The following is a 14142-nucleotide window of genomic DNA, read 5'->3' as shown; positions in this document are numbered from 1 at the left end:
CAAGGAACCGTTTCCGCTTCATAAGTGATTTCATGCAGTCATTATCATAGGCCCTTTGCCTTCCAGTAGCCCGTCATCAAAGCTGCAATGGCAACCCGTCGAAGGCAGTACCCGGTTAACCACCTCCTTTCCCCCCCTTTTCCCCATTCGCAGCATCTCTCAAGACGGACTATACCCATGACTCCTCCAAGTCCCTCCCCGCCCCTGCTGCCTTTCCCTAAACGACTGCATCCCGCCCGAGCCACCATGTCCATTCGGTAGAGGCCACTCATGCCCCGGCGGGTGGTCTTCGTGCCTCTGCTGCTGCTGCTGCTGTGGTGGCGTTGGCGGCGGCGGCGCCCACCGGCCAGTCCCTCCTCCACCGCCACTGCCACCACTGCTAGCATAGAGCGTAGACACCTCCGAGTATGCCGAAAACGGCGAGTGAGCCGTGGCGGCACTGCTCGGATGCGGGCTGGGATGTGGACTCAACCCGTTTCCTCCACCGCCACCGGGGGTCATTTGCGCTCCGCTACTCCCTCGACGACTTCCTGCTCTTGCTCCTCCCACCTCGTCGTGCCCGCCGCTGCTTCCAATCTCATTCCGCGGCATCGTCGTCTCATCCGCCGCGAGCTCGGACTTAAACCCAGTCCCCTGATCCCAAGGTCCCTTCCGCTGCGCCTCATCAGCCGACAGCTCGGCCTTATACCCCACGTACGGCTGAGAGCCGACCCCCGATACCACGTCGGTGGTGGTAGTAGTAGGCGGCGGCGGCGTCTTGTTATAAAAGACGTTGTTATAATACATAACCTGCTCCTGTTGCTGCTGCTGCTCAGGCGATTCGTCGTATGGGCGAGGATGATGGGGCGCCGTAGTGGTATTCGCAAGTTGGTCTTGACTATTTCTCCTTTGCCTCCTCCGCCGCACCAGTAAACCCAACAAGACCACGGCCACGATGAGCAGCGCCGCCCCCGCCGCGCCGACGCCGATGCCCGCCTTGGCTCCCACCGTCAAGCCGCCGTCATCGTCCGACGAGGATGATGTGGCGGCCGGGGGCGGCGACGTCGCCGTCGCATCGGGTGGGGTAGTGATAGAAGATCCAGGCGACACCGAACCAGCCGTCGTGCTGCGCGAGCCCTCCCCCGTCACCGTAGCACTAGCCGCCGGCCTCACCCCCTTCGCCGTCGCCGTAGGATCAAACCCGCTCGTCCACTTGATGGCACCCCCCGCCGAGCCCGGCAAGCTGGCAAAGGCCGGCAGCACCGAGGCGTCCTGGACGACGGTCACCGAACAGTAGGGGTCGCAGCTGGCGTGCGGCAGCTTCTCGAGTGTCGTTTGGTTGGCGTCGACCTTGCAGCCGCCCCAGACGGTGCCGTCGTCGCCCGTTCCGGAATGGCACTGCTGGATCGCCACCCACTCCTGCTCGTGGAACAGCGGCGGCTTCCAGGGGCAGGCGCGGGCGTTGAAGCCGGGGTCGGTGCAGCCGGCTAGGTAGGTGTTGCCGGCTGTTTTGGGGGTAATGGGTGTGTGGTTAGCGGGAAGATATATACTTTGCTGGAGGAGGAGGAGGAAGATGAGGAGGGTGAAAACGCTTTCGTACTGTACTGATCGCATGGGGAAAGAAAACAAGGAGATTTGCACACGAGAGAGACTGACTATCAGAATCCCAACATCCATTCACATTTCCCAGGCTGAGGCACATATCCCCCGCCTGGCAGCATGGCCAGTGTCCGAAGGCGACGTTGCCGCATGCTATGAAGTTCCCTCTCGTTTCCTCATGCTCCGTGTAATAGCATGTCCCGTTGGACACGTTGATGTCCGGTAGAGTGCCCGAGTCGCCCATCTCGCGATTCCGGACCCCACGATCCTTGCCAATGTCGTTATGGTTATGTAGTACGCTGCTTATTATTCCTGAGCTGCTTTGAGCGGAGCTGATGTTCGTGTGTCGGAGTCGGAGTACCACGTTGCAGTCTTGTTCCAGATTTCTCACGATCGTCTAACCCAGGATCTGGAAGGAGAGACAAGCGACTGTGGTGTGTGTAGGTGTATGTGTGTGTGTAAGTGTAAGCCTGGGGGTGGCACTCGAAGGAAGAGATCTACTCAACTGCCATATGTATGGGATGGCAGCCTGCAGGGTCCATCGGAGCGCCAGGGGGACTCGAGGCTGTTGAATGGTCAGCCCAGGATAGACAGAGTCAAGAGGCAGCCCTAAGGGCGGGGGAGAGGGGTGTGGTCGCCGTTCCAGTCATTCTGTAAAACACATCTACCTACATCTACCTACCTGACCTCCGGGAACCTGTCTATCCTTACTCATACCACGCGGCGTTATAGTGTCTTAAGGGAAACCGCCCAATAGCTGGCCGCCCTGACGAGTGCCGATTGGCGCAAGGTCTGGACTCGCCTGTCGCTGGAGGTTGCATATTACACATAGGCTAACACGCTGCATACCCAATCCCGGGCTCAGGTGCGGCTGTGCCTGTGGGTGTTGTGTTAGAGTGACCGACGGAATTCTCCAGATTCGACGGTTACGAGGCGCATGCATTAACGCCATGCTATGCTGCTGCAGAGGTCGGGGTGCTCGTATTGGAGGAATTGAGTACGGGGACCACCCTGCAGCCAAGGTCACACACAGCGACAAGAAAGAAAAAAACAACAACGACAAAGAGTATGTGACCTGACGAAAAAGGCATCATCTGTAGAGTCGGCCTATTTTTTGTCCCATTTCTGCCGTTTTCCATTTGACTCACTCATCTGCTGGCAGCGGAATGCTTCGAGAAGACGTCACTGTCTATCGACGTCTTCAAAAGATCCGAGACCCCTGACGGCATGTCTTAGATCTTGTATCTCGACGTGGGTGGTCATCAGATGGGAACCTGACTACTTACCATACTTTTTCTCAATCGATCGGGGAAAAAATCACCAACCTCCCGAGAAAGGAAAATCGCGAGATGTCACACGCTGACGCTGACGGGTGGTGGTCTGACGGCCCGCTGAGATGTCCTGTCCTGTCCTGTCTCTGCTTAGCTCGTGTAAGACGGAGCTGACGGGCTGAACGCCGCCAACCGCCAATGGCACGGCAGAGATGCCCTAAGCGCCGCCCTGCAGACTTGCTAGCTCCGCTGCCTGCGTGGCATGATCAATTCGAATGAAACAGATCCCGTAAGTAGAAAGAGGGACTATTTTCCCGCCTTTCTACTGCCTTGGGGCTTTCAAAGTGGTCGGCAGGTCATTACCAGCGGGAGTCCTGGCTCCTGGAATTGAAAAGAGGAGACGACAGCGCAAATGGCTGGTGGTGCCGGAGGGCGCCTTCAAAGGGACCTTTATGCATGTCGCTAATCAGCTATTGGTGCTGGAGACTCTAGGTTACGCAGCTTCGGAGTCTTTGGATGCTCCCAGTCATCTCCAAGTGCTTCACGGATGTAAGGGAGTATCTGGAAGAAGTGTATTATGGAAGCACCTATACATACCTTAGTTATAAAACCTCCCCCATATTGGTACAATTGATATAGCTACAACAACATTCACCATGACGTACCACGAATTCATTCTGGTGCCATCCTCCTGAGTATGTCCAGGAGCCCCATATGTATCCTCGCTTGCTCATTCAGTCTGGCCCCAAGGCTGTTTGGCATACTGCTCCCAAAATGCCCCCGCCCCGCCAGGACCGAGTTCATGGTCCGGTGCTCCTCCCAGTGGTGGACGTCGTAGTAGTCCCTCCAGCTGTCCGGGTCCAGAGCCCCGAGCTCTTTCTGCAGCGCGCTGATGCGTTGCTTCCATCGCGCGACGCCTTCGGCGCCCCATCGGGACAGGACAGATGTGGTGGTGGTGGAGGAGGAGGAAGATCCCCTCCTCCTCCTCCTCCTCGTCCACAATATCGACGCCCACCTCTTCGTCGTCGTCGATGCGGATATCTTCATGTACCAACCCCCAGGCCAAGGCCGGCACCGACTTCGCCGCCCCCAGATGCCCGCTATGCACGACCACGAAGCCGGCCATGCGCAAGCGCTGCAGAAGCGGGAGCTGGCGGCACAGCAGCGCGATGTACTCTTTGTACATGCAGAAGGGCGACAGGTCGAGCGTCCGCAGGTCCGTACATTGGAGCAGGTTGGACTGCAGCTCATCGATATCGTCGGCTTCGATTGTCTCCTCGGGGAATATCAGCCCCTGGACGTAGTAGATGGCAATGTGCCGAATCAGGTTGCGCTTGGCAGCACTGATGTCGGCGAACCAATAGTTAAAGTCCTTTACCCAGTCAAACGAGAAGACGTTCTTGGTCCAGAGAACGTAGCTCGATTCGTTGTAGATCTGTCTGTTGACCGACAGAATGGCCAGGTTCTTCCGTTTGGCGCAGCGACAAGGTACGGGGGGGTTTGGCCCAATGCCGGAGCCCGTCCCTATGCTTTCCAGGAGGCTTCTCTTCTCGTGGGAAGCTGGAAGTTTCGACCAGTCACAGGTGGCAGTATGGCGCCGCTCGTGTCTGGGTGTTTCAACGAGGACGAGTTCGTAGATGACATCTCTGATCTCGGGGGGCAGGTCGAGGAACGTCTTGGGACGTACAACTGTCGCGGAGTCAGACATGGTTGATGAATTTGTTGGACTGTGACCTTTCGTTCTTATATGGTTATGTTTTGTTGAATCCATCGTCACTAGAGGGAGCAAGGGCAGCCTCTTATACACTTGCCTGTATGTCACTAAGTGGTGACGATTTCGCATTATCCGGGGATTGTCGTCAAGTCTTTGTCCATCTATAGAGTTAATTGTATTGGATGAGTGCTTTTGAGAGTTTTTAGGGAATTGGGATACAATGCCTTTCTTTTGAGTCTAGATGCTTGAGGGTACCCTACGCTTTGTGACCTACCATGAATTGTCCATGAAAAAGAGCAAAATGACCAATGCGACAAAGACAGAAAAAGGACGACAGGGGCATCACCTGTCATGAAGATGCCCATGGTAAGGTCTCCTGCTGCCCGCGCTGGCCACGACACGACCCACCCGCAAAGAGTTGTACCGGCCTGCTCAGGCCATTACCGACAACGCCGTCAGAGTTCGCGATCAAGGCTATTATCATGTATTTCTGGATCTTACAGTCAGATCTAGTTACGTCAATTGGGAGCCTGTCATTATGAATAGTGTAGTTGGTGTAACTGCCAGCACTTTCAACAAGATAAAAACCAGGCTCGGCAAATAGGGGTTGCTTTCTACCGGCCAACTTCGGGGCAAACACCGGCGACGTCGGTGCGGGCCAACCGAATCGATCCGTTTCTTAATGTTGTGATCCGAATCGGACCAATCTAATAAGAATGTCACTTCTCTTGGTACGATCCTATGGTATCACAGGTTTGGAACCCGCGCCCCATAATGCCAGCCAGGCCCTGCTTCCCCGCATCTCAATTCGACAACTCCACTGGCAAATCCGGGGCACCCACGTCCCGCCGGAAGCGTGCCTTATTTAAAGTAGATGGAGATCCGGGGATATTCAACGATCACAGGATATTGATCTGTGTACTGTTCTTGAACCCATTTTCTTTCCCCATTAAGGCTGCGCACAGTCCATAGTAAACAGCAGTCATGGCCTACGTCTTCCCCGACTTCGACGACCTGCCAGCGGTGCCCGGCACCCCTCAAGGATGTCTCTGGGGCTTTTATGATAAAGACGGCGTGAAGGATGAGATCGGCTGTAAGTGATATACGTTCAAACCACCTGTCAGAATTGGGATGACTCATACTAACTGTTCCTCCCCTAGCCGTCAACCTCCTGACGCCAGACGTGGTCAAGGAGGCGAGCCGCGAGGTCCAGACCGGCCGGCACGTCCAGCTGGACTGGCCGCTCGAGTCGATCAAGCACCCTGGATTCGCTCGCGTGCCGCTGAAGCACCGTCTGCTGGACAACTACGTGTCGCTGAAGGAGTACGCGCTCGACGACGAGCTGGAGTTCAACACCCAGGGCGGTTCACAGTGGGACAGCCTCAAACATGTCAGTCTAGACTCATTATCCTCAGGAGTCCCAGATACTAGGGTAATGTGTGATGATGTCTAACACGATGTTTCTCGTAGTATGCGTACCAAAAGAAGCAGGTTTATTATAACGGCTTGACGTTTGAGGAGGCGAAGAAGTCAACAACCAACGGACTACACAGTATGAAGTGAACTGTTCCATCTCTACCGGAGTGTCCCAACTGACAGTCGTGTAAGACTTTTGTGATCGCGGTGGCATCGTCGGACGCGGAGTCCTCATCGACATGGTAAGTCGCCACGTCATTGGTGGAAAAAAAAGCGAAACCCGCAGAAGCACCCCGAGCTGACTCGAAGCCTCTCCCTTTCGTCAGGTCCGCTACTGGACCAAGATCGGCCAAGACCTGCCGAGCCCCTGGTCCAGCTACCAAATCACTGTAAAAGAACTCGAAGCCGCCCTGCTCGATCAAGGCACCACCATCAACCAAGGCGACATCCTCCTCGTCCGCTCCGGCTACGTCAAGCGCCACAACGAGCCCTCCACCACCGAAGCCGAGCGCCAAGCCGGCACCCAGGGCGCGACCTCGATCGGCGTCGCGCCCTGCGAGGAGACGGTCCGGTGGCTGTACGGGCACCACCCGGCAGCCGTGGGCGGCGACACCATCGGCTTCGAGGCCCTGCCGCGCGACCCGGACAACGTCTGGTGCCTGCACGAGTGGCTGCTGGTCTTCTGGGGCACGCCCATCGGCGAGCTCTGGGACCTCGAGCGGCTGGGCGAGATCTGCCGGGACTTGCACCGTTGGACTTTCTTCCTTACGAGTGCGCCGCTGAATGTGCGGGGCGGGGTGGGCAGTCCGCCTGGGGCGATTGCTGTCTTTTGATCAGGAGTTAGGAGAGGTCTAAGTCAAGCAGGTACCCAACAGGGGTCAAGGTGTACCCCAGGCGGCATATAGCAAGGACGAACTATCAGGTTGGAATATAATTCTTCAAAGACAAAATCCTGAATCTGCGTACCAACAAGCTGCCCTCTATTTTCTTTGGCCAACGTCGTGCCACGTGCTAGTAGGTATCAAACACACAAATTAAGAAGCAATAGTTTATTCTGAAGTAGAAATTGTTTCGAAAGGGATACTGGGGAAGATCCGTTGTCGTACGCGTTGAAGAAATAAAGGGTCTCACCCCATTTAGAAAGCGCCTACTGATGAACTTCTCTTATGTCTACTGATAACGGGTGATACTACGTGGATATCAGCCTACCAAAATCCAGCCTGATTGGAAAAAATGGCAACGGAGGCAAGGATAAAAGTTGACATCCCTTCCATTTCTTGCCTATCTAAGACTTATAAGTAACATATGGCACATAAGGCCGCAGCCAAACCCAGACGAAGAGAACAAGATACAGCAGATGATACTCTGACACGGTATCCCTTCCCACTATTGTACGCTGTAATAATATTCGGGCCCTTTCTGTCTACTGCTTACAGCATCACGACGCCTAGGAACTCACGGAATAGCCTCATGACATTGAACCGTGGCCCGGCCCATGATGGCTGCACTATTATACGGTAGCAAAATCAGCCGTATACCGGAAGTTTGTGTAATTAAATCGGCACTCATTCCGAGCCTAGCCATCACAAGGGGCTCGCAGAGAGACGATAATCTAAGCTGTCCGGTGCTACAGCCAGTTTCCCAGAACAAATTGGCCAGTGGAGCCCATCGTATATGGGATGTTTGTAACACTTTCCCAAGGGCATGAGGTATGTATGAAGAGGAACAAGCTATCAGGCACATCTTTTACAGAATTTACTACAGTACAGGATGACTCAGCACACCAAAGAGGGGAGTCCCAGAGGATAATCCAAATCATATTCGGCTTGCCTTTTTCAGGCCTAGCTGGCCTCATGTCACATGAAAGAGAGACGGATTGTTTCCAAGTAGGCCGGGTAACAGCGCAATGGCGAGCCTTCCGTGGCTATGATGGCACAAAAGACGATCCTTTACAATGCATAGAATCTTGAAAAGAAAAAAAAATTAACAGATAGCAATACATGCAATGTTCATCGTCAGTACGCTACCTAATAGGGCGCCGAGTTGACTCAAATCTGTTCCACCCCCTATAAGACTACATGTAAACGAAACAACAAAGGGGGAGGGCCTAGAAACAAGTGACTCTCATCTTAGCAACCAACAGTTCAACAGTGCGAGCCTGGACAACAACAGTGAAGCAAATGGCAGGATAGCTCGACTTTCACGCTGCAGCAGTGCCATCTTCATTAATGTATTGGCTGGGATTACGAAAGACGGCACAAGCATGTCTACCATACTTCCCACTCGCAGAGAACAACTCCCAACTTGAATGCAGTCACTTCAACAGTCACATGAAAACCAGACTTTGTGCTCAACCATGATTATTATCAACGCGGGAATTATGGTGGATTCATGGTATACAGCTTACAAAAGGAACTCGATTGAGCTAGGTATCACGCCCAACCACACAACTCTCCTTGTCTAGATATACACAGGCCACCACCTTTTTCGCCTCCCTAGTAGCGACGCTCTATTTAACAGCCTGCACCTCGCTCGACCTTAAAGAACCGATTACGAAGACTTCTCCAGATCAGCCAGGATCTTCTCACCCTTCTCGCGGGCAGAAGCGAAGTCGCCAACCATGTAGAAGGCACCCTCAGGCATGTCATCACCCTCACCGCCCAGGATAGCCTTGAACGAGGTGATGGTGTCCTTGAGGTCGACGAGCTTACCCTCGATACCAGTGAAAACCTGGGCGACGGTGAAGGGCTGCGACAGGAAACGCTGGATCTTACGGGCGCGCTCGACGGTAAGCTTGTCAGCTTCCGACAGCTCGTCCATACCCAGAATGGCAATGATATCCTGGAGGGACTTGTACTCCTGGAGGATCTGCTGGACACGGGTGGCAGTGTCGTAGTGGTCCTGACCGACGATACGGGGGTCCAACATACGGGACTTGGAGTCAAGAGGGTCGACAGCGGGGTAGATACCCAACTCGGAGATACCACGGGACAAGACAGTGGTGGCATCCAAATGGGCGAAGGTGGTAGCGGGGGCGGGATCGGTCAAATCGTCAGCAGGGACGTAGACGGCCTGGACGGAAGTAATGGAACCCTTGTTGGTGGTGGTAATACGCTCCTGCATACCACCCATATCAATGGCGAGGGTGGGCTGGTAACCGACGGCAGAGGGGATACGTCCCAGAAGGGCGGACACCTCGGAACCGGCCTGAGTGAAACGGAAAATGTTGTCAATGAAGAGCAGCACATCCTGGCCTTCCTGGTCACGGAAGTACTCGGCGATGGTCAGACCAGTCAGGGCAACACGGGCACGGGCTCCTGGGGGCTCGTTCATCTGACCGAACACCAGGGCGACCTTGGACTCGCCATCCAGCTGAATGACGGAGGTCTCCTGCATTTCGTGGTACAGATCGTTACCCTCACGGGTACGCTCACCGACACCGGTGAAGACGGAGTAACCACCGTGGGCCTTGGCAATGTTGTTGATAAGCTCCTGAATGAAGACAGTCTTGCCGACACCGGCACCACCGAACAGACCAATCTTTCCACCACGAGCGTAGGGAGCGAGCAGATCGACGACCTTGATACCGGTAACGAGAACCTCAGCCTTGGTAGACTGCTCGGTGAACTCCGGGGGATCGGCGTGAATGGGCAGGAACTTGTCGGACTTGATGGGACCACGCTCGTCAATGGGGTCACCAGTGACGTTGATGATACGGCCTAGCGTGGCAGGGCCGACGGGGATTGTGATGGGAGCACCAGTGTCGCTGGCCTTGGCGCCTCGGACGAGACCCTCGGTACCTAGGTATGGAGTGAGCAACCATGGCAGAGCAGATTTTGATATCCAGAGAAAACTTACCGTCCATGGCAATGCAACGGACGACATTCTCACCCAAATGTTGCTAGAAACCAGTTAGAATTCGACCAATTGAAATTTGCGGCAGCCAATTGAAGCTTACAGAAACTTCCAGCACAAGCTTGTTGCCTTGGTTGTCGGTCTGGAGGGCGTTCAGAATCGGGGGCAGCTTGGTTCCGTCGAACTTGACTATAATCGAGGTTAGAGAAGTTCGCTTGGAGTTTCGATAGCTCTGTTAAGCTTCGTTTCGATGTTACTGACCATCAACGACGGCACCGATGACCTGCGAAGACAAGGTGGTTAGCTCGGGTCAATTCTCGCCCATTGAACCCAGGCTGATTTTTCAGCCGGGCCATAGCTCCCCAAAAGCTCCCAAAAACTCACCTGGTAGATCTTGCCATCGCCGACACTGCTGTTTGTGCTTGCGAACCGGCTGGTGATGGGGAATCTGAGGCTGGCAGGTCGGGCGACGCGGCGGGCACCGGCTGTGAAAGTCGGGCGGGCTGCCCGAGCGAAGGAAGAAATGCCGCTGATCCGGGAAAAAGGCATTGGTTAGCTCAATTGCGAGGTCAATTGGCGACGAGGGCGCCCCAAAACAATTGAAGTCGAGCTGGACTTACCTCTTGAACATCTTGAGAGATGACAAGACGCGAATTGAAAGGATGGGAGTGGAGGTGGTGATGAAGCTTGGGAGGAGGGAAGGGAAAATCGGGAGAAAGTGAGGTCTGGTTGCTATGAAAAACCTCAACAGCACCAGAGAAGTTGCCGAAGCAGACAGAGCTCCACTCCTCTTCACCCAGCTTGCCTCAAAAACGCTCTAGTGGCTGCACGTGATCGGATTAAACAGGGTGGCCCGAACTTCCCTCTTCTTTTGCTGCATACGTTGCTTAAACCGATTCAAGGCCAATGCACACCCAGCCAAAGCCCAGCCAAGTCAGAACCAGGCCAGTGCGTCCCCGGCCAAAATCGGAACGGAAGAAGCACAGCTTGGGGAAGGAACCTTTTCTCGCGCCGGCCCACTTTCTCTGATTTCAATTGATGCAAGTGGACTTTGCCTTTTCTTTTTTTCAACAAAATTTGGCCCGAGGATGAATGACATAATCAACCTTGGGAACCTCACCCCAGTTCAACCTTGACGCTTTGGCATGCTACTCTCCAAACACCACCGTACATCAGCCCTACCATGAGTACAGTATGCAATTCCAACACCAATCTGTCCATTCAATCGTGCACTATCAACCCTGCTCTTTATTTTTAAGCAATACTACCAGGATCCTTCTCAATTGCACAAGACTTTAGACCAATAACCCCGCTATTGCCTTAGTAGAATTGCATGCATGTGGTTCTGTTCTTCAGTGTTAAGCACCTCCTTGTGTCAGCCTCTGAATCGATTACAGCAAGAGAGGGCGCTATAGAACAGCCAATGCATGCATTTCACATCTCATAATGGTACAGGATGCTGATATATTCTCAGAGGCCTTCCCACTGGCTTCCATTCGACTCATCGACGAGTTACTAGGGATTGCAACAATGCCGGGCTGATGCTGCGTCTGTTTGTACCTGTTAAGTTGGTGCTTTTTTCGTTGCATAATAAACATGATGGGCAAGTTGAAAGTTGTCCCCAACGACAATCTCTGCCCAGCTCGTCCTAAGAAGTGTCCATACAGCTTGCTAAATCAGGACATCTGATGATGCTATTCATATTTGCTCAGTGCATCCCTTTTAGAGTATCCTCTGGTGTTTATGACACACCTGGCGTGTTTGTGTGATGTCTTTTATTTCTAGACAGATACTACTGCATCATTTGAACACTGCTTGGAACAATCATGAGTAAGTGAAGTGACCGTGAGTCTCTCCTGAGCGCCCTTCTTCTGGCCCCCCTTCGGGTGCCAGTACTTAGATATCTGTTGGCGCTTCCAAGTAAGCCACTGACCTTTTCACACATAACTCATCTACAACAAGAGTATAATTAATGATCTAGGTTCTATAAGTTCCTAGAGAGGCGTGCAGCAACTCCTCAAATGGGTGAGGTGTGGGTGAGCATGCTCTCTGGAATCAAATATAAGAGTAATTATGTGTACAACCCGTTGAAATAAGGGTATTACATGAGTGTCAATGATTGTCAGGACAATCGACCAGATCAAAAGCAAACACAACCGGCTAATACATAGTGGTTACTGTAGGCCACAAAGCCTAGATCAAGTGAGCCACATGGTACAGTACACAGCCATGTAGCTATTTATGCTTCTTTATAGAAGAGCTTGCCCCCCAGATTCAGTTATCTCACTGCACAGATTGTCTGGTAGACGTCCTGTAACGGAAAATAACTACTATCAAGAGGCCCCAGAAGGGAGGGACAACAACCAGACTCCAGACTGGCCATTGTCACCACCAAAAGAACACAGCTGCTACATGTGCAACATCTGCCCAGGTGCCTTTCCTTGGATTATATATGATTACCAACATCCCTTCAACAGGAGATTCGTATCGACTTGCTCCATTGAAGTCTTATGCAGGCACTGATAGCGCATCAACCACGATCGAACAGCGGGCTGATCTGTGGTAGGTGTCGTTGTCCCCCAGCGCCCACTCCGTGGACTCGACCATTCCAGTTATTCATGATGAACCAGTTGAGGTGCAGCCGAGCCTGAGCTGTCTTCCCGGTACGTACACACCCAGCCAAACGAACCTAGCCAGCATCATATTCAATGAGATTTCTATTCAATAAGCAGCACCCCGTTCATGTTTCCTCCTCCTCACTCGTCAACCCAGAACAAATTTCAGGAACCTGAGTTCCTACTCAATTCGCAGCTCAACAGCTGATAAACTGGTTTGAAAAACCAGAACACTAGTCAAGTTGCCTCTGCCCTACCAAATTAGTGTGTTGTGATTCGAGCTGAAGAGCAACTGAAGCTTCATATCGTCACATGGAATTCACCAAGTGTCATAAGAGCTCTACTCTCCGGATAATCACCCTGTGACCATTGAGTGAGCAACGCCCCCTTCTCTTTATGCTTGCTCATTAGCTAATTAACTTGGCTTCTTACCCAACTCACAGCAGTCCACACGCACGGTCTTGGATACCTTCAACAACAAGAAGAAATAAAGAGAGAAAAAAAACCCGGAAAGCAGAACCTTTCTTGGAGACTTTCACAGTCTTTATCTGAGGAAGAGCGAGTGAGCACAAATACATTTATTGGACGCAATTCCCGAAAGCCTACATACAGCCCTGGATTTTCTTTTTTTTTCTCTTTTCCTGGTTTTTGGAATTTCTCTTCTTTTGGGAAAACACCGGCACATCTTTTGGATACTTCACGGTCACTTCCCAGCTTCACGAGAACCGGATACTAGTCAATATGGCTGCAACCTCGTCTCCTGGTGAGCTCCTCACCACGCACAAGCAGTACACGCTTGATACGGGGTCGATTGCTGGCTGGCTGCTTGAGAACGCAACGAAATGCGGTTTCAAGCGCACAGGTAAAGGACGACTTAAAGGTAAAGCCCGTGCTCAAGCCAGGGAAGCCGAGAAAGCTGGTACATCACAGCCGAACAAATACAAGATCCAAGTCTCCGAGTTTATTAGTATGGCAAGAGCCATAGCCAGTTCCAAATAGAAATCGCTTCATGGATAAATTGAGTATGCATGGCTGTTTTATAACCCAAGGGCTGCTTCTAACGAGTAGTGCATTAAGCTTCTCTGATACTTGGTTAAGAGTATCCTCCAGATATTTTTGGTGGCTCGACAATGCCCCTCTGGCCTGTTCGGGGCTTTCACTTTTGCAAATAGAAGCCTCAGTGGCAATGAGACTCGTTCATCACATCATTATGTAGCTATGTTACAGATAGTGGCTTTGTTGGGAGACGTGCCTGTGAAACCAAGAGTGGGAGGAAATGGACAAGACACTGAGTTGCATATGTTGCATGCAGTCGGATTCAGGACAATAGATAGGCCTTGAAGGTCATAGACACGGGTTAAGAAAGCCGGACATTGATCTTAGAATCTGAGTGGTGGATTGATTAGGCAAAGTAATAATAATGAGTATCACCGTTGTTTAGCAATTTTATAGTAGAGCTTGGACTTACGAGTCTTAATATCTTGCACACGTAGGTTTTGGCTCAAGGCTGAAGATCATCCACGGTAGGTGCTCTTCCCAGGTGGTGTGCTGCCTTCCAACAGTAGAAAATCCATGCTTTCTGGAAACTGTGCTCGGCTCTACACAGCAGTGCATTTGCTCCTTGTCATGTTCCTGTCACAAGGCCTTCACTACCTTTTACTTGACAAATTATCCGGTACTCAATCGGTACCTC

At 52.6% G+C, this 14142-nt stretch overlaps 5 protein-coding genes across 5 annotated transcripts; 2 read left to right on the top strand and 3 right to left on the bottom strand.

Moving 5' to 3' along the window:
- Positions 1–159: 159 nt before the first annotated feature.
- PG985_009330 (uncharacterized protein) lies at positions 160–1822 on the bottom strand (the record flags this gene model as incomplete). Its single annotated transcript, XM_066829098.1, has 2 exons — positions 160–1484; positions 1636–1822. 2 exons carry the CDS (start codon positions 1820–1822, stop codon positions 160–162), a joined length of 1512 nt encoding a protein of 503 aa, XP_066684010.1.
- Positions 1823–3579: 1757 nt separating this feature from the next.
- On the bottom strand, positions 3580–4557 carry PG985_009329 (uncharacterized protein; the record flags this gene model as incomplete). Its single annotated transcript, XM_066829097.1, has 1 exon — positions 3580–4557. One exon carries the CDS (start codon positions 4555–4557, stop codon positions 3580–3582), a length of 978 nt encoding a protein of 325 aa, XP_066684009.1.
- Positions 4558–5547: 990 nt separating this feature from the next.
- Positions 5548–6812, top strand: PG985_009328 (uncharacterized protein; the record flags this gene model as incomplete). Its single annotated transcript, XM_066829096.1, has 5 exons — positions 5548–5656; positions 5724–5953; positions 6034–6115; positions 6172–6221; positions 6306–6812. The coding sequence occupies 5 exons, from the start codon at positions 5548–5550 to the stop codon at positions 6810–6812; spliced, it is 978 nt and encodes a 325-aa protein (XP_066684008.1).
- A 1717-nt stretch (positions 6813–8529) lies between these two features.
- On the bottom strand, positions 8530–10465 carry PG985_009327 (ATP synthase F1; the record flags this gene model as incomplete). Its single annotated transcript, XM_066829095.1, has 6 exons — positions 8530–9779; positions 9838–9880; positions 9938–10023; positions 10096–10117; positions 10219–10363; positions 10455–10465. 6 exons carry the CDS (start codon positions 10463–10465, stop codon positions 8530–8532), a joined length of 1557 nt encoding a protein of 518 aa, XP_066684007.1.
- Positions 10466–13190: 2725 nt separating this feature from the next.
- PG985_009326 (uncharacterized protein) lies at positions 13191–13448 on the top strand (the record flags this gene model as incomplete). Its single annotated transcript, XM_066829094.1, has 1 exon — positions 13191–13448. One exon carries the CDS (start codon positions 13191–13193, stop codon positions 13446–13448), a length of 258 nt encoding a protein of 85 aa, XP_066684006.1.
- Positions 13449–14142: the final 694 nt, after the last annotated feature.

This window comes from Apiospora marii (assembly GCF_038362585.1).
Source record: "Apiospora marii strain CBS 49790 chromosome Unknown utg000005l_segment0_segment0, whole genome shotgun sequence".
Lineage (NCBI taxonomy): Eukaryota > Fungi > Ascomycota > Sordariomycetes > Amphisphaeriales > Apiosporaceae > Apiospora > Apiospora marii.
Note: the sequence above shows the minus strand (reverse complement) of the source record. Positions and strands in the feature narration are given on the sequence as shown.